Source organism: Gymnogyps californianus, chromosome 2 (assembly GCF_018139145.2).
Source record: "Gymnogyps californianus isolate 813 chromosome 2, ASM1813914v2, whole genome shotgun sequence".
Taxonomy (NCBI): Eukaryota; Metazoa; Chordata; class Aves; order Accipitriformes; family Cathartidae; genus Gymnogyps; species Gymnogyps californianus.
Window position 1 is genome coordinate 113,754,922 of NC_059472.1, and position 25,836 is coordinate 113,780,757.

The 25,836-nt window shown below is 41.3% G+C and overlaps 2 protein-coding genes across 2 annotated transcripts in view; one reads left to right on the top strand and one right to left on the bottom strand.

Annotated features, from left to right (window-relative positions):
- Window positions 1-25,836, bottom strand: part of LSM5 (LSM5 homolog, U6 small nuclear RNA and mRNA degradation associated) — a 756,742-nt gene that overhangs the window by 570,698 nt on the left and 160,208 nt on the right. The gene's annotated exons all lie outside the window — the stretch shown is intronic.
- Window positions 1-25,836, top strand: part of BMPER (BMP binding endothelial regulator) — a 150,922-nt gene that overhangs the window by 63,077 nt on the left and 62,009 nt on the right. Inside the window, exons 7-11 of the mRNA XM_050915812.1 lie at window positions 12,082-12,181; window positions 15,532-15,641; window positions 16,269-16,409; window positions 18,693-18,797; window positions 24,291-24,336. Coding sequence (XP_050771769.1) covers window positions 12,082-12,181; window positions 15,532-15,641; window positions 16,269-16,409; window positions 18,693-18,797; window positions 24,291-24,336 — 502 coding nt within the window. The remainder of the gene's footprint in view (window positions 1-12,081; window positions 12,182-15,531; window positions 15,642-16,268; window positions 16,410-18,692; window positions 18,798-24,290; window positions 24,337-25,836) is intronic.

The window sequence follows — 25,836 nt, forward strand, 5'->3', positions numbered from 1 at the left end:
CTGCCTGTGGGATGAGGGTTACAATATAAATAATTCACATTTTTTCAAATGTCTTTGCTCTGCTAATTAAATTACTTCTTTCCAGTAGTTCAACAAATCCTATGCATAAAAATGTATGATTCTGTTTCCTATGGGAATCTTTAATGAGTCACTTTACACTGATTTTAAGACCATTTTACATCATTAGACAGGTACAAAGGAGACTTAACAGGGCCAAGGAGAGACCTACACTTGCAACCAGAACTAAATTTTATTTGCTTGCTTATTATCTCTCTTAGGGACTACTAATGGCTTTTGATGATAAGGCAGTAAGCCAAATATAAGAATGCATTGTAATTTGCATTTCCAATTGCATGTGGTGTGACCCCCATTCTTAGTCTTTATATGATGTATTTTCTGAAATGTAAAATGCAGAAAGATCTTCCTGTGTGAGAAGTCCCAGAATGTGAAAAATTCTTCCTTTGGGGTACGTGCCCTCTTCATTAGGCTCTAGAAATTTGTAGACAACCTAATGGTTTCATATGGATCTTTTAATTTTTTTACTGCCCGGTGGTGTTGCTTTATCAAGAGGATGATGGAGTGCCTTCACCTTGGGCTGTGCCTCTATTCTGAAGTGCTTTGGTTAGCAGGATGTTATTGGAAAGGTAGATACAAGTATTTCCAACTCCTCTGGCAGTCCTTTCGAATGAAGTTGACCATGTGCTGTGGCTTGAACATGGCCTATACGTATGGCCTCGCAAAGAATTTAGATATAAGACTATCCAGTTTGTGAATGTCACATATGCTTAGCTCAGAGGTAAGTGCCAAGCTGGTTGGCTTGCTGTAATGGTGCTGATCCAGAGCAAGAACAGCAGCAGGCCTTTAGGCAGGTGCCGGAAGAGTTGGCCTGGCCAAAATATAGCCAACCCTGGCATGCTATAGGTGCCTAAATGGTTAAACCCATATTTCTGTAGGTTCTACATCATGCCTAAGCTGTCCCTGAGGAACCTACAATCTTTATAGATCTGGGCATCAGCCTTTTACAGATGCATTGCTGCCAGTGAGAAGCCAGTAATTAGCAACAGGATCCCAGCCATAAATTAACAGCAGTAGCTGGATATGAACTTTATTGGGAAAAAATTGGAAGAAAAGACAGGGGACACCTGAATGTATGTCATGGTCCATGCAGAGGTGTGAAGGAGGAATGGACTTCTTAGGGTTTCATCCACCCTCTCCCCATGCATGTGCAGATGGTTTGCAAGCTAGGAAGGAGGGAAAAAACCTGTGATTCCCCTATCAGTCTTGCTAGCCAGGACTGCAGAATGTCAGAATTTGCTGCTGATGCTTCTGTAAATCATTACCCCTGGAGGAAGGAGGAAGCGGTAGAGGAACTGTGACTTGTAAATGATTCCTAATCAAAGTGCTTCCCAAGGCTGTTCCTGGAGAGCTGCAGATTCCTCAGCACCCCTTGCTCAGGCTTGTATTTAAGACTAAAATGTGTTACTTTCCCTTGATCACAAGCTGGGGTGTGCTCTACCCTGGAGTAAAGCGAAGCCATATCTCTGGGGAGCGACAGCTCTAGGTAGTACAAAGCAGTGGAATTGTGCACTGTGGTATTAGGGATGTTACTGTAGACGGGTACCGTTGGCCTACAGTGAGTCTAATCATACACCACTTCAGGTAGACTGAAGCTACCTCTGTGACTGTTTCACTGTAGGAACAGTTTCGTAACCTACTGGTTTCATAAAGGTAGCCTAGTTTTCCTAAAGCTTTATTTCCAAGAAATCCTCTGAATGAGCTGCAGTTTAGCACTTTCTCTTGCTGAAGTCTGCATAACACTTTAAAGTGTATTTTTAACTCTCTTTGCTAAGTGCTTAGGACAAACAGGATCTCCTGTTAATGAAAACCTTTGATGGATTCATTAAGGAAGCAGAGCGTATGTAATCCTATATTTCCTGAGGAAAATATACCTCAGCAGTATACGTGGAGCATAACATTTAAGGAGGGTACGTGCATGTATGAAGGTCTTGTAAAAAGCTAGAAGTAGTGTCCTTACTACTACTACAACAGTATGATTTATTTCACCACGGATGTTCTACAGATACGAGTGTGCTTTATCAGCAAACCTTCAGGCAAGGGCGTCCGTAAATTGTAGAAACAGCCGGTGAAGGATTAAGTCTCAACCTCTCCAATACCTCATTGCCCTGAATCACTGAAGGAGATCTGTTTTCTTTGCTTGTGAATGGAACAGTGACTTGGTGTGGGCTATTCTGGCAGGTTTTGACCTAGTAACAACTTTTCCAAATTCAGGTGTATAGGCACCTTCTTCTAAATTGTGTGCTTTTTTCCTCTTCCAAGAACAACCCTAGTTGGTTTTATTCATGACCTTGTTTATACGTTTGCACGTCCAAAAAATGAAGCTTCAAACCATGCAATGAAATGAAGTTCATATTGTCTACAAGAAAGTATCCACACCGCTGAAAATAAAGCCTTTATTTTGTATCTAAATGCCAGATGTCAGAATTTGGGCATTTGGAGATTTAATTCACTCGAGTGTTGCACTTTAGTCCTGCAGATAACTTAAGGTGAATTATTTAAAACTAATGCTTTAAGGCAAAGCTATGCGGATACATCTGTAGAGTTTCTTGTCGTGACCAAGAATTTTAAAGAATGATGATGAAGTGAGAGTCAGAATTGTCACCTTTCTCAGGACCACAATGGTACTAGTATTCTGCGTGTGCAAGAAACACGCTGGGGACACTGGAGGGATTTAATAACTGTGTATCTCTGCGAACGGACTGTTCAGGAGGAAAAGCTGTTCTCAAAAGGGAGGCCAGTACTGTGCTGTAATGTGGGAATTGCAAGTGGGAGTGAAGGTAGTCGCCAATAGCTGCCAAAGCGTGGGTTTATAGGAGTACCAGTTACTGTAGGACATAGCAAGAAAAGCTTGTAAGGTAGTATCACAAAGCTTATGCTGCAGAAAAAGAAAAAAAAAGGAAAACCTTTGTGCAAGTTTATCTTATGAAAAGCAAGTGCTATTTATATAAAAACATTGTGGCAGTGACTGTCATTTTGCAAGCATCGGGTTAGGACTTTGAAATGTTATGCAAATGCACTGGTGGTGTACACCCAACTGTACACCCACTGGACTGTGTTTCATGTGTTCTTGATGCCAGTGAAAACAAAGCAGCCTCCAGCTGATTCAGGGGAAAAGTCATGGCTGCAGGAAGACAGGACCTGCTTTACAGAGCTACTGCTCTGCTTCTAATAACTGAAGTTAGGAAAGTCCCTTGGATTTAACCCTAACTTTCTTATTATCTGGGATGGGACATGAATAAGCTGAAGAAGCTTGTTAGTGGTTTTTAATAGTTTTTCTGGCCACAGACAGTTTCCAGCATAACATGTTTTATTGCAATTTTTCATAGAAACAGTTCTTTTTAGAAGAGAAATAAATAATCATGTGGCTCACAGCAAAGCTTCCATAGTCGCTGGAGACCTCTGGTGTAACAGCTAAATTAATCACGAATAGCTGAACTCTCTCCTGCAGTGGCATGCCAGAATTGTTTCCTTGCCAATGTCTTTGCTTCCCTTCTGCTGTCCTCACGAAGCTGCTGCTCTTTACTCCCAAGGTGGTAGAGAGCTCTGCCCCTTTCTGCAGTGTGGGGCTGCCCTCCTGGCCCATTCCTGCTTACGCGGTTATCTTGGCTCATTTTTCACCATTGCCTGTGCAACTTCTGGGACTTTTGTTCAAAATGCTGTCATCCAAAGGGGACTGAAAATCAGTGGAAAGACTCGCACTGATTTGTATGACCTTTGATGCAGTCCTTGCCTACATCCCACCTTAAAATCCTCCTCTTATGTCTTCTAACCTCCAGCATTATGGAAAGGCACTGTGCTGTAGTGAGTGCTGTACAGTGCTAGATCCCTATCCCTGTTTTCCGCAGCAGCATTCAGAGAGATGACTTGGCGCTGTTTGAGTGTGCCCTGTGCAGCAACTGGCAGGGAGATTAGAGAGGGAAGCATAGCCTATAGAAGGATGTCTGGTTTATAGAAAACACCAAGATGTGCGGAGGGTACGTGCAGTGGTACCTGTGGTTGCGGCATTTCTGTTAAGTAGCTCTCTATTAATAAAGAGCTAGTTTTAATTTCAGGAGTCTGAAGCCTTTTGATACTACTACCCAGCATGGACTGTATAAAGCACAGTGTCAGCCATTAGTTTAACGAGACCTGCAGCTAGGAAGAGAGTTTGATTAGTAAGTGTGTGAAATGGCAGCAAGTGATGGAGGTGATGTGAAAGGATTCAAACTAGAGGAAAAGTTGGATGTGAGATGCTGACCAATCATCTCCATGCTGAAAGTAAGAACTAACCTGCTATGTAACACTGAGCATTGTTGGCAAAGTTGAGAAAATGAAGATAACTTTTTAGATACTCTCTCACTGGGAAAAAAATTCTGAGAAGTGATGCTCTGTTGCTAGGGATAGTGCCTGGGATAATTAAACAGCCCACAAAGGTGTTTGAGGTGCAGTGCGAATCCAGACATCTCTGAGATGTAGAAAGGTACTGTTGATTTTTTTAACCCACTATCAACTAGCAGAAGAAGGAATAGACACTTATATTACAGAGTTGAAAGCTCTGCCTTCTGCATGTAACTTTAGAGACATTAAAGAGTACCTAATGAAAGATAGAATAGTTTTTGGGACACATTATTTCTGCTTGCAGGAGAGATTTGTTGAGAGAAACAGATCTACCCCTGGAAAAAGCCTGAGGTGTTGAAGTGTCCAGGAGAAGGATCAATAAAACAAGAGCTCCCAAAGCAGAACAAGTATGTGGGTTCCATCTGAAAGCATCCAGGCCTCAGGGTAGTTGCAGGCCAGTGTGGAACACAGGTATCCTCAATCCGTGTAGGTACTGGGGAAAAAAAAAAACAGGAAAGACAGGAAGAAATATGCCTCATCTCATGGGAATGGTGCAATAGGTATGGGACACAGACCTGTCTTACGTGCCACTGCCCCTGCTAACCTAGGAATAGGGAGATTGTTCTAGGAGCAGCAGAAGTAACGAAGCTGCGTTTCTGTAGATGTGTGGCCCTTGCTCCTTCATCTGCCCTAAGTGCAATAATCTGAGCTTTCCTCCAGCACCTCCATGACACGAGCACAAACCAAAAGGCAGGGGGTCTGGGAGATGCTGCCTGGACAGCCAGCTGCTGCCTAACACTGTGGGATGCTTTCTGGTGTCCCTTCTGGGAAAGAAACTAGGGGCTCTCTACTCTCTGCAGCAGTCCGGTTTTGACAAAACTTGTAGGAACTTAATGTCCTTGAGATCTTAATGTCATTTTGATTTTTGCTATTTTATCTCTATATACCTTTTTCAGAGGAGTCCCTTGATCATTTGTGGGTGGAGCTGATCAGGGATTCACAAGCTACAGGTGTGCCTGGTTTGTGCCTGCATAAGCTTTCTTTCCTTAGGAAATCAGCCTGAAAGGGGAAAAGTACACACCGTGATTAAACCTTTCAAGGCTTCCAAGTGAAGAGGGGCTATTTACAACATCACTTTCAACAGAGCCAAGAGCTCAGTGCGTAAGCCCTGGAGGGGAGAGGGTTGCTGGCTGTTCAGCTGCTAGATTCTGCAGCTAGGCTGTTGGGTCAGTGAGCGATTTGATTTCAGCTGGATTGTGAAGCCAGATGCAATGTAATCCCAGCAACACTTCTGCACAGCGCTATTAGACTGGAGAAATATGACCAAGTGCTGGTTGCGCTGAGTCCCCTGGCTGAGAGCAGAGCACCGCGTGACCTTCCCTGAGGAGCACTTCTGCAGTTCCAGCAACTGTGAAATTTTAGGAGCAGTGTCTCTGCCTGTGCATACTTAAAGCAAGCTACTGTGCAACCCAAGATTTCATTTTCCAGAATGTTCGCGTTCACCCAGAGCAGTAAATACCCTGGTCCTCCACATCCTCCCACAGGAGAGTCAGTGCAAATCGTGTTTCGAAACTTGAAAGAACCAGGACCAGCAGCTCCCCAGCAGTCCGAGTTCAAAGTGGAGAGCTATACCCCAGAACAGCGTACTTCAGTCTCTAGGAGGATGCTGTGATATTTCAGCAAACAAACACAGCACACTACTTTCCTCTGAAAAAGAGAAAATTTCTTTTCTTCATCTAAGGAATCCCAGGAAATGTGGCTCTCGAGAAGTGGAATAAGATGGCAAGACTGGATTGGCTTGACACTTAGACAAGTCACTTTGTACACATGGTATTTGGTTGATGGAAAGCATGACAGTATTTAGAAGCTTCGTCCTACCCTAAATTACTAACTAATGGATAATTCAGTTAATTCCTCAGCAGCTGGATACAACCACATACAGATTAACTTCCAAAAGAGGGAGGCTTTTTTGTTCCTGGTTTTAGGTCAAGATGTTCTAACTCTGTGACACTTTGCAACCACTCTTGCAATTTGCTAGGAGCTTGGGGACATGAATTTACGTTAGTTGGAGACAACTAATTGAACTTTCTTATTAGTACAGCTTGTTGATGACACAAACAGTACACCTAACTACTTGTATCATAAGGGTGCACATAGAGGGAGAGGTGGTAGCGTGAAACTCTTACCTGCTAGAAATCGATGGAGTTCTTCAGGCTTCTCTTGGCTGTGTCAAGGAATGCCTTTGCATCAGACTGAGGGAAAACAGTGGTAAAGCATAGTTTAAGAACTGTGCCTTTACTTTGCCCCAGAGTTTGCTCTAGAAATTTATTCATAAGAATCTTTCAGCTTACCATTTCTAATCTGTATAGATTTTAGGTAATTTTTAAGACATTCAAGACAATAATTTATATCCACACTAATCTGCATGATCTGATATTAAAAAGATGAGCTCTTTAGAGCATTTGCTGCACATGCGGTTCTTGGGACACCACTTTAGACTGTCACTAGGACCACTTTCTAAAGCCTTCCTATAGCAGTGATATCTCAGCAAATAGGGTTTGAGATCTAGATCCAGATTTTAAAAATCTAGCACACACAAGGCAGTATAAATACCTGCTGTTTTGAACTGAAGCTCAAGATCTCCCTGTTCTGAATTTTATCCAATACTTTCTAAAGAAGCGTTTTTAAAATCCTAGTCTAGACAATAGATCAGGCTGCAGGGATGTGGGAAGCTCTGGCTTGTCCGTCTGTTTGCTGAACTGATTGATGTGCTGTTTGCTTTTATGCTGAGAACTGTTTTGCTACTTTGTGCATTTTCTAGAAACCTTCTCTGTCCCATGACCCTTCCAGGGCACTCTCACTGTGTATGACACGGCTGTTTCGGGGACCTTGAAATACTGTGTAAGGGTGAAGTTACTCCCAGAGGCTGTCTGCCACATACTATACCAGCATTCTTATAAGAACTGGAGTGTCTTTAATCTGATTTAGGAGAGAACACCTATTTTATTTCCAGATTAAAACCACACCCTAAATATGGTATCCTCTCACTTTTGTGCCTGAAGTCGACTTATATGACACATCAGGGACTGTACATCTGATTGTAAACTCAAGGTATGGGTTTACAAGCATGTGATTCCAGGGACGTTTTGAAGATGTTTGCATAGTATGTGTTGCTGACCTGTTTTATGTATTTAGTACACATTTGGGAGGTAGTGGAAGTCTTTACTATCACACAGTAGTTAATACGTCAGACAGAGCTCCTGGTGACCAACAAGTGTATGCAAGCCCATGCACTATCCAGTCCATGTAGGAAGTCTTATACACATCAGCGAATGTGGTGTAGTGAAATAGGAGTCCTGGTATGCCTAAATCTTTTTTTTTTCCCCCAGAATGGTAATACTCATCATTATCTGAATCTCAAATGATATATCTCTCTTTATCAGCAGATTTCTATTCATTGCCTTTATGCTGTTGCTGTCACAAAAATTATAATGTTTCTTAATATGTTCATGGTGGCTGTAGTCACCTGCACTGTGCTAGAGTGGTTGAAGACAAACAGTCATAGAGTTGTGTGTTTATTTGGCTTCTCTTGCCACTGGCATGGGGCAGACTTGCTCAGTAGTGACCCTGTTGAACTTTCAAAGGTATTTTTCATGCTGGTGATGTAAAATCTTTATTCATAGCTGGAGACAACATTGAACATCTGTCTTAGTTCTTACAGCAACCCCTGCTGAGGCTACAGTGTGCGTCTGACCTTGCTCTAAATGTCTGGAATACGTATCCTGGAGTTGAGAGAAATGTAATTTTGATATTTATTTATAATTTTTTTTTCCCTATAAGGATAGCCTCACTGGTAGCAAATGAAACCTTTCACACTTCTTCTAGAATGAAAGTTAAAATTAAATGCCTACAATCCACTGTGGGATGAATCCTAATGCCAGCACTTAGACAAAATATTCTGCAAAATCAATGGAAATTTTACTTCTCTTGGGGGATTAGCAGAGTCTTTCAAGCACAAGGTGAACATAGGGCAAAACTAGGGAGGAATCTTTTTTGGATGATTTATAGCTTCACTAAAGCACAGAGATAAAGCCTGAAAGTGAAATGGAAAATGAGATGCTCATAAGAAACATGGTTCTTGATAATACTGAAGTTAACCTTTAACATTAAATAACATGTATATAAAATATTATTAAGTTTAGACATGCTCGTTATCAGTAGCAAACAAATTGGAAGTATGGAAACCTCTATCCTGAGATTTCATGAGTGCTGTCAAAATCTGCTTATGACAAGGGCAGCTCTGCTGGTGGTGGTCACTGTTCTCACCCTCATGGTAGATGAAGTCCAAGGCTCTTGGAGATTAATTGCAGCAGGCTCCGAATCTTTGGGGAGCTTTTGGACAGACAGTTTTTTCTGCAGACATTTTTCTCTCTGTCTGGCCTAGCACACAGGCTGCATACATGCTGTGTACCGGGCATGTGGGTACCCTGCCCAGAAACTGCACTCTATCCTTCATCCAGTGTCTCCAGCAAAGTCAGCTGCAGCTTGGATGGGTGCGTCTCTCAACTCTGCCAAGTTTCTTGTGTCCTTATTGAACAGTGAAGTATCATAGTTGAAGTAGGAGCTTAGCAGAAGTGGATGGACGAGTAGCTAGACTAGCTCCATGCTTTTGTTTTAGGAAAGACTCGTCTGTCTTTCTCAAAGGTGGACCTCTCATGGGAGAGCTAGAAAGTGCTGTTTCATCTTCCTTTCTCTTCTGTCTCTTGAGAAAGCTGCTGAGACAAGACGATACCTTAGTCCATACCGCCTTCTGAGCTGATGTCAGGGAGCCTCTTGCTTTGCTTTGCAGATACGAGGTGGCAGCAGGAGTTATAGTGTTTTTGTTTGTCTCCGAGGTGGAAAGTGAATCTTTTCATTGTAGACTGTAGATTTCTTACAAAGTCATGTTACCTCCAGAGGACTGTGGACTGCAGCAGCATCCCCTGATTAAGGCTTCACATAACTATTGCTCAAGGATTTATTTGCCTAGCTCTTGAATAGCATTTCTCACAGGAAGCAGATGTCACTTGTACTTTATTGGTCTGTGCTGGCTTCCAGTTCAGGTTTGGTTTTACTGGAAGGTGTTGCTTCAGACCTGGAATATTCTGGCTGCCTGGGAGATGTTATGCTTAACAGGGAAATGTGAGCTAAAAGCTGTAGATGTAATTGGGAGGTGGAGGAGGCAAGGTCTTTACTGTGCAGTTCCCACCCTGGCTTAGGCCATCCAGAGCCAATCTTTTTGCTCTCTGGAGTTATTTTTTCCCTTGATTTTTTTTGTTGAACTTTTGTTGCACTGTTTTTTCTATGCAGCTCTATTCCATGCAATTTAAAGCACTGGCAGCACTAGCTAATCCTGCTTTGAAAGCTGGTATTCTGAATGCTTTGTGAGTTTTGAATTGTAATGACTGCGCCTTTTAAGAAAATAGAAATATTGTGTAGGTTTTGATATTTCCTTATAGTGCCCAATGAGCTATCTCTCTAAGCTCTGTAGGGCAAGTAGAATTATTCTTACTTTAAGTGGTACAGATTGATTTGTTTCAGACTGTTTTTGAACTTGCACCCTAGCATGATATTCAAGCCTGGAAGAGCCTATCTGGGACAGCAGCAAGTTAGAAAATAGTTTGGTGTTAAAAAGCAGCAGCATTACAGCTGGAAGCAGGAGTAGCAGTGGGGTAAAGAGAGAGATGCAACTGGGCTTCGTTTTGTGCAGAGGAGGGGCCAGTACAAAAGGTAAAAAAGTAGCTAGAAACAAAAGGCTGAAATTAAGGAATATTTCATATTATCCATGGCATTTTGTATTTAAAAAAAATCTATACAACAGGCTGCAAAGGCAATGTCTCGATAATGTGCTAAGCCTGAGCTTTGATTCAATCTGTCAGAGAAGCAAGACTCCAAAGCAGTTCCGCGGAGGCATAGCATATGTGAGTATTAAATACAGAAGCAAGGTTGCAAGAAAGGACCTGTGCTCACCACGTGTTGGAGCATTGCTTTATCTTCCATGGAGGTATCCCTGATCCTGTCACCAGGCTGGCTGAGGTCTCCATGCCCTACTTCCCCATTTGCTGAATTGTGACCGAAGTTTGAACTTTGTCTTCTCTTAGCCTTTTTCCCTGGGCTGAATGACAGCACTGCTTCAGAGAGCCCTTCTTTGGTATTTTCTCTTTCATTCTGCACCTGTGTCTCTTCTCACAGAGCTATTCCCTGAGCATCATAAGGAACATCAGTGAAGAATTCATTTCGTTTTGTCAAGTTTCTGGTCTGACCCTTAATTTAGAGCAGTCATTTCAGTCTACAATAAACTCTGTGTTCCTGCATGCTGCAGTGAAAGAATTACGAGCAGTCCTTCGCCATGTGCATTCAGGATGCTTTGGTAGCCCCATGGGACAGGTAGACTTCAGTGCCTGAAAACTTATTATAGAACAGGGGTACAGTCGGTATGTTATTTTCTGTATAATAGTGTATATGTGGGTCTGCCTGTATGTAAAAGCTTTTACATGATTCACTGAGGCCATTAGGAGTGGAATGGCATACCATCATTTCAGGCACAGAGCTCTTCAAAATGAACAGCTTTTTCCATCTTTCCCCAGGGAGCCCCAAGAGGCATCCAGCATGTAGGTGGGAGGAGACTGTTCATAAGTCTTCCATCACAGCATCCAGGAACACAAAGCTTATTGTTGGGATGAGCCTGCAGCTCTGAGTGATAAATAAGACAGGGCAGTTAGATGAAAAGTGCTGACTTCTCTTGCTAAGACAAAGGTGGACTGATTTTTAAAGTTTAACAACCCGGACTTCTCATGAGCGTATGGAGCACATGTTGGTAGAGGGTCCAGAGCTAAACACAGTATTCTGTAAGCATGGTGAAGTAATCAGGCAACAGAGCAGAATGAGAACAAAGATCTCTTTTGACTGACTTAATCTTAGATATATATTCTGTGCTTTTGTCTTTGCTGTGCTTTTTGCCTCTCTCTCTTTCTGATATTCATTGATACGCCAGGATATATCCAGTCCAGGTTGCTTATTTTTTTCTTTTTTTTGCCACATTCATTCTCAAAATTTCATATACCCTCTTGGTTTTCAGTCCTCTGAAGAAAGCAGACCTTCTGGGTTTGCATAGTTAGACTCGGAGGCTAACAAGAATATGCTTTCTTAAGTGATTTTGGTTTATTTGGTTTCTGAGGTCATGGACATAGTGGAAGAACACCTGCTGTCATCTTGCTTCAGCACTTAATCCCTGTCCCAGACAAGCCTAGAAGGGCATGGCACAGGAGGTGAAGAATAATGTAAAAAATTGCTCAATAACTTTTTTGAACATCCAGAAAGATTCATGGATAATGATTTTATTCTCCCTGGTTTTCTCATATCCACGCCAAGAAATAAGATAGAAAGACACTGTTTCTTCAACTATTACATTCATTGCTTGAGAGAATGAAAAAATATGAATAATCCAAGGTCTCTGCAAGCAATGTAGAAAGTGTTGAAGGACAGTTGTACACCTTCCTTGTATGCCTGATGCAAGCAGAAATTTCTGTTGGCAAATACTGCTTTGGCTAAGGCTTTTCAAGACTTGTTACCAGTCTGTGTGGGTGTGTGCACATCTACTTGACATTTTTCTTTATTTTTTTTCTAACTGAGCCTATTTTCCTTCAGGGTGGCAGGACACAGTGCACCCAAGAAGTCTGCCCCATTCTCTCATGTCCCCAGCACCTCAGTCACATTCCTGCTGGACAATGTTGCCCCAAATGCTTAGGTGAGTGGTTTTTTTCCTGGGAATTTTGTAATTAATATGATACGTTTCTGCATACCATCTTTTATACCAGTATTTCACAATACTGGTAAATTCTGGGAGGTGGAAGAGACAGTATTGCTCAGTGGAGTTTATGATCTACAGGTTTAAACAGGTACTCAGGGTCAGTGTGTAGGGTTGTGATATGTGGTACTAAGCAAGCAGCCGCAGGAGAGCATTTGAGCATAGACCAGTTGGCTTGCTTAGACAGACAAATATAGAGATGTTTCCCACCTTCATTACACATGTTTTACAAAGGAGGTTGAGGCGGCAGGAAATGTTTCATTGGAGTTTGCCACAAGAAAAAGGCTTCACCCTCTCATATTTTTATTCAAGTGTGCATTTGCATTCTTGGTTTTGAGGAAATGCAGGTCAGAGGAAACTTGTGGACTGAAATTGCATTCTTAGAAGCTGTTGTCAGAGAGGCCAGGGACCCAGGAGTCTGCCTCATGGTTGCCTTCTTAAGGTGGAATCACAGTTTCAGCCAGGAATATTTTCAATTATGTCTTTCCAACACATTTTAAAGGAGAAAGTCAGAGGCCTCTAAGAAGGGCTAGTTCTTCCAAGTCATGCCAAGGAAGGCAGTGACTTTTGAGAGTCCTTATTTTGCTCTTACCATGTCCACAGATCCCACAGGTTAACGTTCCTCAGCATGTGTCCCTCTCTTTCATAAACAAGGAGCACTATGTTTACTTACTACCAAGTAAATTAGCTTTAATTTGGTCTATGAGGTTATAACTAGGTTTGGAAAATTTTCAGAGCTGATAACTCCCAGTTCTTCAACAGAAACTTTTTGTCATTTTGACCATATCTTTACTACTATCCAAAGTCTGTTTCCAGGGCTAGGGTAGGGGTACAGAGAGGTCTGGCCTTGGAGGCAGCAAGCCACAGAAGAGTTCTAGCTTTTCATAATACTTAACATTTTTGACTGCCTGAAACAAACCTGAATTTATTTATTTATTTATTTGCTAATTGAGAAGTGCTACAGATAAATATCTGGCTGGAACATTTAACTGCACCACCAGAGAGTAATACAGTAGAGGAATGAAATGGAGAGGAGAACAGTCCAAACGCTGAGCTTCTGTTTTGGCTGAGGACATTTTTCCTTTCCTTCTGTAAACTCCTGTTGTCCTCTCCACCCCATGCTTTTCCCAACTGAACCTTCCCCTCCTTGATCTAGGCATTCAAAACCCAGCTTTAATTTTTGACTGCTTCATGAGGATTTTTCTACAGATTCTTTTTTCCCTCTTAGAAATGTCCGTAAATGAGTTCACTGATAATAATGTTTTTCATTTTATGTGGTCTTCGCTCTAAAGCATGTCATATACCTGTGAATAGATAATGTCTATTCACAGGGAAGTGTTGAAAGTTTTGGAGCGGAGGTAGAGCCAAGGTATGTGTAGCACACTGCATGGCAGGTGGGAAAGAGAAACGTTTTCAGGGATGCTGAGGCATGGTTTTTAAAGTATCATGTGGAGGACCTCCCTGCAATTGAATTCCTGATACTCAGCATATATAGCTTAGAAGAATGCTGTGGACTCTACTGGGACTTGAATTATTAGTTTAACTAGTGGTTATGAGCCAGCAAAGCCGACCATTGAGCCAATATTTTCACCACCACATCTTTTAAAGTGGTAGCTCCTTTGTCAGTGGTTTTTTACCAACTATTTGAACTGGGTTGGCCACCCGGAATTGCACTGGGCGGTTTGCAAGGCATGGCAAGAGGGTGTGAGAGAGAACTGGACTTTTGTTCACTTGTTGACATAGGTTGTGTGATTAAAGTCCTGGCCCCACATAGAGCAGCAGAAGTGTTGTTACAGCCGGGGCTATGGCTAGGCTTTGCCCATAAGTGGTGCATGGATGTAGAGCAGTTCCTTTTAGGGCTACTGAGCATCCTCAACTGATTTCATATGTCAGCCCTGCAAGAGAAATTAAGCCTTTTCAGAAAGATGCACATTCAGTAAAAGGAAGGCTGGTTATGCAAGCACAGATTAGTCCAAGGTAGCTAATTTGCAAGAGAGATGTTCAAATTGTGTCTAACTGAACAATAGCAATTGCTAACAATTTCTTAACTTTTGTTTAATAGTTATTTTAACATTAGATTTGTAAAAACTCAAGGCTAATCCAATGGATTTTGCTGTGTGCTTATCCTTTTGTTTGCTTATATCTCAGAGGAAAATGCAACCTTTTTCTTTTAAGCTGTTATACATTTATCAAGAATTATTGAAAAGGGAAGGAATTACAGTGTGCCAAGACCTGGTGGTTTGAGAGCTAAAGTATTGGCCTAGTACTTAGTGACTTCTTGTATGTACTTATAGTGGCCATTCCCTACCTCGGAATTGATGCCTATTTAACATCAGACCTCAGAAATGATAAGCTGGGAGACTGGCAGCCACTTATAAAAGAACTTATTAGTTGGCTGCCACCAAAAGTAAACAGGGGAAGGTATTCAAAACCAGGAAGATAAGTATAGTGTTTTTGTAAAGAGCCTGTGTTTATGTGTCATAATGGTCACTTGTTTAAAATAACCTGCTAGGAAAGAAGCTGAGGAATAAGAGAAGCTTGCAGAACCACAAAGTGTGTTGCAACTTGGATCTGAAAGTGCTTGCAGGATTGTAGGACTTCAGGAAGGATTTGATATTGATGTTGCCTTCCCTGTATAGTGCTCTAAACCTTGCCTCGCTCTCATGAAACCCAAATTTTTTATGGGTTATGGAAACTAAATATCTTGTGTTGCCCTCATTCTGCTCATAAACCATGCAAATGCCTCTATTTCTTGCAACCTTGTGTGAACATGGTGCACCAAGCTATCTTAATGAGGCTGGACAACACCTGTGGTTTTTTTGCATCAGTGTCACTGAGTTGATTTAGTTTGGCTGCTGTGAACCCCTGAGGTAGATACGCTAAAACCAGTTAAGGCTGCTTTATTTGATAAGTTATTGCATTAAGTTAAATACTGTTTAAACTAGTTTAAGCGTACCTACCCTGAGAGTTTGCAGTGCTTACTTTTTATTCCTTTAGCTGCACTGTGCACTTTATGATGAGAAGGAGAAGAAAGATTTTTCCAATATAAACATGCCATAAATCATATTTATATTCCTTCCCATGGCAGAATTTGTACAGATGAATATGTGCTCAAAGAACAGTGAACAGTTAAAAGTACTTTTTTTTTTTTTTCACATCAAAGTGGAAACACAGCAAATGACACATTGCACATGAATTTGGTCTGGTGACAATAAGCCCTACTATTTTTGTTGACAATATGGCATCTTTTCAACCACATTCTGTTTCTATTACTGTTTATTTATATTCAGGACAGAGGAAAGTGTTTGACCTCCCATTTGGAAGCTGCCTCTTTCACAGCAACGTGTATGATAATGGGTCCTCATTTATTTATGACAACTGCACAATGTGTACATGCAAGGTAAGTCCACAGTGCTTTGGTATTGTGTGCTGCTGGTTGTCTGACTTAGCAGTAATTTGTAGGCCTGTGGAACTGTAAGCCCTGATAGTGGTGTTCTTTGGCATCTTGTGTGGTCCCCGAGAATTTGATCTGAAGAGCACTTGCTAGGAAAGTTTAAAAAGCTATTGAATGCCTCAGCTGAGACATGATGCCTGACTCTGTGATGCAAAATGAAGTTACTCAGATTATGTGATCCTCTTTAATTTTGCATTACAGTGGAAGAGGAGTTTCTAAATGGTGAATTACCACATCTCTGCTGAAGGGCAGTGATTTTTTTTTTAGTTCCTCTAACATGACTGTGACCACTTGCACTTTTGCACCTAGGCAAAAAAATGAAAGTGTCACCAAATCAATAAGATTTTGCAGGCCAACAGAAGTAGAAGCTGGGCTTTAGCTTCACGGACCATGAAAGATTCCCTTAATCCAGTAAATAATTTTTATTTTCTCTGAGCTGACCTATTCAAAGCAGTTGGGCTGTAGTTTGGGTGGATGCAATGACTAAGCAAGCAGAAATGTTATGGTGAGGACACACAAGAGCACAAACATCTTGGTGATGATTTCATTATTTTCTTTTGTCATTTTACCTAGGATTCAACAGTGATATGTAAGAAGAGGTGCTTACTTCCTGATGAATGCAATAAAAACAAAGACCACTGCTGCAAGGAGTGTGTCTCATATATCTCTCCCGAGGAAGTGAAAGTGTGCAAGTTTGGCAATAAGATCTTCCAGGTAAAGTTTCAGGTGTGGCTCAAGAATAGATGCCATTTTAACAGCTGAAACAGCATGAGTTTACTGTAAATTAGTATTGTGGCTTGTTTTTTAGCAGAATCCTCACCATCCTGGTTGATGATGGAACAACTCAGAGGCAAAGCTTTGCAAAATTTGCCATCTGCTATTTTTTTTCTGAGTTTGTGTGAATTCTGCTGATACACAGCAGTTAAAGATTAGTTCCTCTTGATGTGACATGTTGTCTCCCTCTCCGTATGCAGAGATTCAAGCTGCTGTTTCATGACAAGTAATGCATTTTTAGTAAGATATAGTAATGCTCTGCTTTCCCAAACAAACAGTGATAGTCATGGAGAAGATATTCTGAGTGGTATGTAGGCTTTATGTGCTGAGCCAAAGAGTCTCTTCCATAGCTGAGCCAACAGGAGCTTTGCAAAGTTCATCTTGGCTGAAAGTTACTCATCTTGATTTACTACATTTCAAGTCTCTGCTAAGGACAGCACCCCTGACATCTTACGTTGGGATAGCCATGTAATAACTGTTACCTACTGCACTCTCACCCAATGTTTTCAAATCACAAGGGATTCCCTGCACAACACTTCTGCTATTGGTGAGACCCTGTTTGTTTTTCCAAGTGGTGCAGCTTTTTTCACACTGTGTCAAAAAAAGATTCTGTCACCTCATGGGCCATCTGTGAATTAAGAGACCCTTGAATCAGATCAAATGTTAAATCCTTTGTGAATACTTGGTTTGCTCAACCAGAATTGCTTCCCATTTATTCCATCTTTTGTGTACATAGCTGAAGTGTTTATTCTGGAAATTACATGTGAACCGACTGTATGCTGAGACTATACTCCATCTGATTGGCACTTTCACACTGGTGCTATTGTGCTTCAGGAACAAATGCCTGCTTCTTAGGCACCCAACTAAAATATTCTGCTTCTTGTGAAGATTTTATTATATTACGAAGTATTATATGGAGTAAGAAAAAATAACGAGACAGTACACCCATTTCTGGCCTCATGTGCAAAAAGGTAAATCCAGCATCGCTCTGTTGAAGTTAATGGTCTAACACAGGTAGAATGGGCACAGCGAATGTGTTTTTGCACTCCTGTGCAAAAACAGCTGTGAGACAAAAAATCAGGGTAGCTGCATGCAGTCAGCTATGATATATTCTGATACCTTAGCAGATGCTTGGAGAGTGGTCATTAGAGGCCCACAAGAACATGTGCTGCATTGGAAACACCAGGCAATCGTAACATGGCCTGGAAACAAAAGATAGGGGAGAGACAGCCTTTGACCAAGCATGCTGCAGTGAATACGTTAGGCTCCTTGGCATTTCAGATTTAGTCTGTTTTTCTCTCTGGTCAGAACATTATGTTGAGGTGGGCACGTAATTGTTCACAGCTGTCTGGTTGGACTGCCTGTTCCTGTCAGGTCTATCCTCCCCCTTCCTTCACAGAAGCCCTGTAAACAGAAAACATGCACATTTTGGCTCTAAGCGGGCTAGCACAAGACTGTAAGTGGCTGAGACAGAATATTTTAGGAACCACACTTGGCAAATGCAACACGATGTAAAAAGGAGCCAGGGCAGTTCCACAAGCAATCCTTCCCAAGTAAGTGGGGACAAGAGCATGAGATATATTTTGCTCTGCACCTAATACTTTAAGAGCCATACATAGACTGTCTTACCTGCTCTGCATTTGAGAAGTTCAGCACTGTATCTCTTCTAAACATTTTCAGATGTTTCGCAGATCAAGTATCTGTGAAAGTGCTGTAAGTAATCTAAATTAGAATTCATTATTCGACCATTCCTGCCCTAAGTCAAAGTGATGCTGCATCTGGGAATAAATTCACTATATGCTGACATCTTAATCAAATACTTTCACATGCAACAACTTAAAGACGTCACTCAACCCAATGAATCAGGTTTTTCTAATTATGTGAGCTTAAATGGAAATTTGTGGTAGGTGTGATCACATCTCAGACACATACTGGAGAGAAAGCAATGCGAATAATCAGGACACTGATGAAAAATGCAAATGTGATTTGGTTAGCCTTGGAAAAATGAATTTCTGACCTAGAGGGCCAAAGGGAAGAAAACCCTGCTGAATTTGATCTTTGTCTTTAATCCGACTGGCCACGGACAGACACCTCAAAATAATTTAGACTAAACAATGACACTATGCCAACCGGGAAAGTCATCCTTTCTTGTGCAATGATACATTGCTGAAATAGCTTCCTGTTGCCACCCCAGCTGATACTATATCATGTTCCCTCTTGCAGGATGGAGAGATGTGGTCCTCTGTGAACTGCACCATCTGTGCTTGTGTGAAAGGCAAGACAGAGTGTCGCAAGAAACAGTGCATTCCAGTCAGCAGCTGTCCTCATGTGAGTTTTTTAAAAGAACAGAGCTTTCTTCTCTTTTTTCTCCACCATTATCTTTTTCAGTGTTTCTTGGAAGTGTGTGCATGGCAGTGGGGCCTGCAGATTGGAAAGAAGGGATCCTCTGGCATATTAATTTAGGCTGGCGTTCCCCAGGAGTGCTACTGCTACCGTGAATATGGGCTTCCTGCCTCTGTCCTTGCTCTGAAGACTCTGTGCTTCGTTTCTCCTCCTCCCTTTAGCTTTCTCTGTCCCAAGTATCTGCACTGGAACATCTCTTTCACATATATTTAATAGCTTTATAGGGTGGTGAGATGACTATGTTAATATTTCAAGAGCATGCATATTGTTAAGGCAAGCCACAGGAGGTTGTACTTGCATTTCTCAGTGCAGATGAGGCTTAATACTTGGTTGAAAATGTAAATTAGGCAAAGCAAAGCAAATGATTTCAGTCAAGCCATGCCACTTTCTCTAAGGTTGCAGCCTGAATATTTTTTATTTGAAAGTCAGAAGTGAACCTAAAGAGTGGTGCAATTGTAACTTTACTTAATTGCTTCAAAAATTAGCATTACTTGAAACCTCGAGCTAAAGTCAGCCTTTGTTTCTTGGATTTCTGTCACTGACAGATTATTTTGTTTTAATGGCTCAAGCTTTCAGAAGAGGGAGCTCTAAATAGCACCTCATGTAGGGGCAGATCTTTGAACAGAACTGCAGAAGAGAGAGCCAAGTCGTTAGCATTACACGTTCTCAGTGTTTCCTTCTCCGTCCTGGAAGCCAGTGGGGAAAATATGAGTCACAGACACCTAAGTATAAAATTTTAAATGACAAACTCTAGTTTGTAAAATTTTATACGTGTAAACTTTTGACAGCCAAAAGCAGTGGTAGAATAGAGAGCCTGTACCTTGGTGCTCCCTGTTCTGCTGTGACAGTGGGCTGCAAGAGCGATGCTTGCATCCTCAGAAGAGGGGACATCCTTTTCCTGTCACTCTGGCACTCACTGCAGAGGGCAGTTCTCCTGTTAACGGGCCTGACGTGAGATGTTGCATACATCTTAGGAAGCGTGAACAAATGGAGCTGCTCTTCTGGGAACGTGGCATGGCTCATGGCAACTGGGTTTGCTCCCTTCAGGCCATTCACACTATAAGCAGGAGGTGAGAGCTTGAACTCTTTAGGTCTCTTCAAATTCTTTGTTGGCCGAGAACCTGGCACACACTGCATCTCACTTATATTTTCCCTGTGCTGATGCATTTCAAACATTTAAGATGATTCTGAGATCAAATAACTTATATGGCTTAATATAGATCTTAAGTGAAATACACCACTTCAGAGTACCCATATATAAATTTGAGCATTGAAATGATCAGTTGAAGTGGCTTCTAAAATGAAAATAGCGGTGGGTAAAAATTCACTATCCGCAGTCCTGCAGCAGCATAACTGACTGATGAACTCGTTCAGCACTGCTACACAGTTTGCTCCAAGGTTAACGTGAAGTCCTGAACTGCCCTAGACCTCCAAGTTGAGTCCTCAGACAAGGTCCAGTTCCTTAGGGCTGAAAAGACCAGCTTTGTTACCCTGCAGCACCATTTTCTCCACTATCTAACCAGTAAGCCTCCTACCCGCCTTAAAATGGAGTCTACAGAAAGCTGCACTCAAACCCACCCTCCTCCACAGGTACACATTACATTTCTGGTCTTCCAAGCTAAATTGGAAGGACAAGTAGGAGAAAGAATGTAAACTCTAGAGTGAGATTTATTTTCCTATTCCAAGTGGGTACCAAGTAATTTTAAAGCAAATAATGTATGCTAATGGATTTAAATCTTTTACTTTTCATCTGTGCTCCACTCTTTGATGAGAGATCCTGTCACAAATCTATAAACATTAATTAAACACACCACATTATTCAAGATAAAGATATATTAGTGATTCTGATACTGAAAGTCTGGATATCGTGCATAGAGTTATGCTGCTGTCTCTGCAAACTGTAGGGGTGTGAACTCCATTTCTTTTCTATCTTTACAATATTCCTGGCAGTAAGCAGTCTCTACTGACTATTGAAGACTGCTGTGGAATGAAATGCTGTTTAGTGTCCCTTAGGGTGTCAGGCCACATAAAGTTATCTCATTAAAACTGTGTTATGATACACACAACTGAGTGTGAAAGGATTGAAGATTCACAAGGAACTTACAGTATTATTCCTTGACTTAAATGCTTTACCATACAGTCTTAATATTCTTTGCATGGTGTTGTGGAGTTTTTTTGGTGATGGAATATTATCTAATTTATCAACATAGATTTTGGCCAATTATTTCTTGAAAGGCTGGGTTTCAAAGTGGTAATTCTGCAGAAATTTCCAATACCGTGCAACCATTTGTATTATTCAATGTGTTTGTGGCAGGCTGACATATTTTTGAAGACTGTTTCTGCCATTTCTTTCATTTTCTTCATAGGGCTAGGCACATTTTTCTGTTTCTTTTATTCTTTTCTTTTTGGACCATTTAATCCTGTATCAGTAATTACAGGAAGTGTCTTTCTTAGCTTCTTTTCATCTGCAGCGGAGGCAATACATGTCACAACTTCAATCCCTCCTGTCATGTTTATAGTAAAATCGGTCCTCCTTGGGCTTCTAGTGAGCCTTGTGGCTTGTGGCTTCTGTTTCTTACTTTCTGACTGCTGACTCCACATAGATATTCCCTCTCTCAGTTACCTGGAGCGTCAGCCTGCAAGGTGCGGTACACACTGGCCCCCATCCAGCAAAGCTATTAAGCATGTGTCCAGTCCTGCTGAAGTTAGTAGGCCCTCCATGTGTGCTTAAACTTAAACACATGCTTAAATACTTTATAGAAAGGGAGTAATCTCAACACTTGGCAAGACGGAGTTTCAGAGATCCTTTAGACCTTTTCTTACCTAATCTGCTATTCACTTGCTCTAGCCCTGCTCCAGCCTCTTTCTTGCCTTGTGGCATCTCCTTTCCAATTACCCATCCTTATCATTTTCCGCCTCGCCTCCTCTCCTTACACCTTTGCTTTGCCCACTAACAATGTAAGCCTGTGGTAATGGTCAGTGGTCATGGACATGTCTCTTTTTGTACTACTAGAGGAAAGCCTGGTGAATTTTACAGTATACAGCCTTTTCTGAGCTCCAAGGCTGTGCAAAAGTTAATAGAATTAAATTCACGGCATGTGAAGACATTTGCAGAGTTCGATTCTGTGGGTAAATTTTGAACCCGTGAACTTCAAGTGAGTTGAAAATTTATTCAGAACATGTTCTCCCATCTCTAGCACAGACTGCATTTAATGTTATACACATCTGTTATTATTACAAACAGAAAGTTGCTGTTTTTACTCTAGTGCCAAATGAAGCACAAAAAAACAACAGCTGTTGCTATTGCACAACCAAACAATCCCCTTCCCCCTCGCAATTAGTCTTGCCTTAAAAAAATAGAAAATAAAAACCTCAGACATAAAATTGAAAACCTCATAAAAAAGAAGAAAAATCCCAGAAAATAAATAGACTCAAATGTGGTCTGCTTATAAATATTCATAGGCAAAAATGGGATCACATCACTTAGCCCACTCCTAAGGGAACCCTCAATGCTAACGAACTCTTGCAGCACATGTTAGCAATAATGGGTTTCCTTATTCTACAAGACAAAAACAGGATCTCGGGCCAACATGGTGGCTCAAGTAACCAGCCTCAGCAGGCTGCCTTGGAGATTCCAATTTCACTTGAATTCTTGCCACTTCCAGCTCGGCTGATGATTTCAACTCTTTTATTGAAATGGAGAGGTAAGGCTGTGCAGTGCAGTGTGTGGCATTCAGCTGCATGTCTTCCATTTGTACAAATAAGTGTTGCCAGCCTCTCTATTTCTGTGCAGTTTTAACGGTTCCTCCTTTAAGGGGTTTTGTCCTAGCAGGTGCTTGGTAGGTCTCCCTGTTGCAGCCTGGTCCTCAGCAATTCTCTTTGCTCTGAGGCCTGGTGGTCACACAAACATCTAAGCATTGCCCACACTGCCAGTGAAACTCTGATCCAGCCCTTTTCTCAAGTCCAGATGTGCCTCAAGCCTGTTCACATGCAGTTGCACATTCAAAGACAAGCTTACACTGAACTTTTATGCCTTGCGGATGATGAGCCCAAGTGCACTCATCACCAAGTTCTCATTCATGCTGTCTGGGTCCATCAAGCATGAGCAGGACAGAGCACACTCCACTCCAGTCTGCCGGCAGATACTTGGAGTTCATTTCTCCCCATGTACATTATCAAAGCTTGGCACCGCTGTAGGCAGAAAGCAAGGTAGACAGCAATAGGGCTTACTGCCTGTGCCCACTTCCCCGCTCTGCATAGACTTGCCACCTATTGTCTGTTTTCACGAGCTTTTCTGCACTGTTGAGTGGGCAGAATAGCACAGCTCCGTTTGCTCACTCTTGCTGGCCACTCCTTGCTCACCTGCTTGGTAGGGAACAGGAGCAGTGGTCCCACAAAGGGGACTTTCTCTGTGTTCAACTACTGTTGGAGCAAAGGGTCAGTGCTGGGGAGCAGCACAGCTCCATATGCCTCTTCCTTCCCTGTATGGGAATGCGGGTGAGCTCCAATATCACCATAAGTTCTGTTATAACCCACGCCAGTTTTCGCTTGGAAAAACACATCGTTCAGTCTGAAATTTTCCAGGCTTATCCTCTAGCTTGATGGTTAGCTTTAGGGAATTTAAGTAAAATCAGATAGAATACCTTTTAATTCGATGAAGACTGAAAAGGAGCATGAATGTACGTACACAGAGTCATGCCTCCTGCTTCTAGCCAGCCTTGTATAAGACACAACCATAAATAAAATTGACCTGGACAGAGTGGTAAATAAAGACTTGAACCTTTTGTCCATATTACTATGACTAGACCAAATTGTTTGCTTTTAGACGTTGCACATCCTTGGATGCATGCCCATTTACTTCATTGGGGAAATTGGTCCATGATTGGTAATACGATTTGGTGAGACATACCACAAGATTTAGCCATGAAAGAAATCTGGCCAAACTAGATCTCTACCAGTGCCTCCTTCCTTCCTTCATTTTTGTAGGAAAAATGAATGATTTGGGGGGAGTGTGGGGGTGGATGTGGAGCAGATTGCCTCTGTGTGGCGACTAAAAGGGTGTGCATAGGAAATGTATATATTTTGGGAGGTGGGGGAAAACGTAGCGATCTTGTTAACCCAATGACTAGTCTGCTTTAGATATCCATGAATACATGAGTCCAAAATTCTCTCACACTTTCTCTAAAGAGAAAAGTGGTAACAGAGAACCCTTTTACTATTTCATTTCTTATAAGACTGCCAGGAAGCTCTTTGAATAGTTCTGTCTGTTTTTAGCACCTGATATTTTAAGCTGTAACCAGGGCATTGAGTTCAAACACAACTTGAACTATTTTCAAAGGCTTATCCAGCCTTACAACATAACACAGTCATTGCTCCAAAAACTCTTTCATTAAATCAGCCTGTCTTTCTCCCTATTAGGGTAAGATCCTGAACAGAAAAGGATGCTGTCCTATTTGCACTGAAAGTAAGTTCTTTCTTCACATTCTTTAAATTCTTTTTTATTCTATCAGAGAAAATAAATATAGTAGAAGTATGTTTGCTTTTCTTCCTTCTTTTTAGAGGTGGCTAAAGGGCAGGTGATTATTGCTGGCCACAGATTTTGCCTCCTATAAATTTGTAAATTTAAAATAAAATGCCTGGGTATTTTATTTTTATTTTATTTTATTTTTTCTAAATGACACTATTTTTGTCAAATCTGAGGTGCTGCTTTTTGAAGGATATAGTTGGCCTGTGCAATTTGTAGGTAATAAAATAAGCAAATGAATAGAGCTGTAACTTTTAGGACTGCGTACCTTTTATACCTGTAACTAACAGCCCAGCTATGTGTATATATGATCCAACACCTTTGCAGATGATTTGTGAGAGTTAAAAAAAGGTGTGTAGAAATCTGAGACACAGTCTGGGGCAGCAGTGGAAAGTACAATAGAAAACTATCCTTCTGTCTGTGTGATGTTTAGCTCAACCATCACCTTTTTATCCCTTTACTCTTCACTTCAGGAATGATCATCTTATGATAACACTTGTGTTCTCTCCTAGTCAGCAAAGCACTTGCACAAATACTTATCTTTAAGCTTGTCCTATTTAAGTCAACAGCGAGACCTGTCTTCACAGCGAGACCTGTCTTCGCTGAAGTTAACAGGATACAATTATATATTTCCTTCAGGACATGTTTAAGTATTTTACCAAATAGGGACAGACTGCTAAAATGGGGTTTTATGATTTATAGGAAGGCTTCTGAAAGAAGGAACAGGTTTTTAAGGAGAGTGTTTCCTATTCTTTTGTCTAAAATCAAATTGGTTTTGCTGATCAACTCAATTCTGGGTCCTCTTGGTTTGCACAGATTCCATATGCTAAATACCTGTTTTTCCACTCTGCAGCTCAGTTATTTTGAAACATGTAAATTGTGATAAAATAAATCTAGTTTGCAAGTCTTCAGTATCAAAATGAAATTAAATACAAGTGGCAATCTCAGAAACACTTGAAATAATACTGAGCAGAGGGAGAAATGAAAGGGGATTCAACTGACCAGCAGTTGATTTCATGTTAGCTCAGTTTCAAGGGAGAAGAAATTTGCATAGACCTCTGCTCGAACATGACATGTCATTAGTGTCATGAATTTATCCATCTCTATCTTGCTTCTGTTCTTGTGTTTCAGTCTCATTTAATCTTTCTCATGTGTTCCTTTGTAACATGAGAGGGGGAGGAAAATGAGGCCAGCCATTCCCTCAAAGCACTGGAGACCCTCTACTGTAAGGGGTTAAAAAGAAGGACAGTACAGTGACTCCTTCAGAAATGCTGCCAGAGAAGGATGACTTCTGATAATTGTTTCATGGGAGAAGGAGGCAAAAAATAGATTTCTTCAAAGTAAAAATAACTCATCTAAGAACCAGGTTACCTAAAAAGTCAGAACTTCTTGATGATATAAGAAGGGAATGGTCATGACTATAAGACATGTGAAATTAAG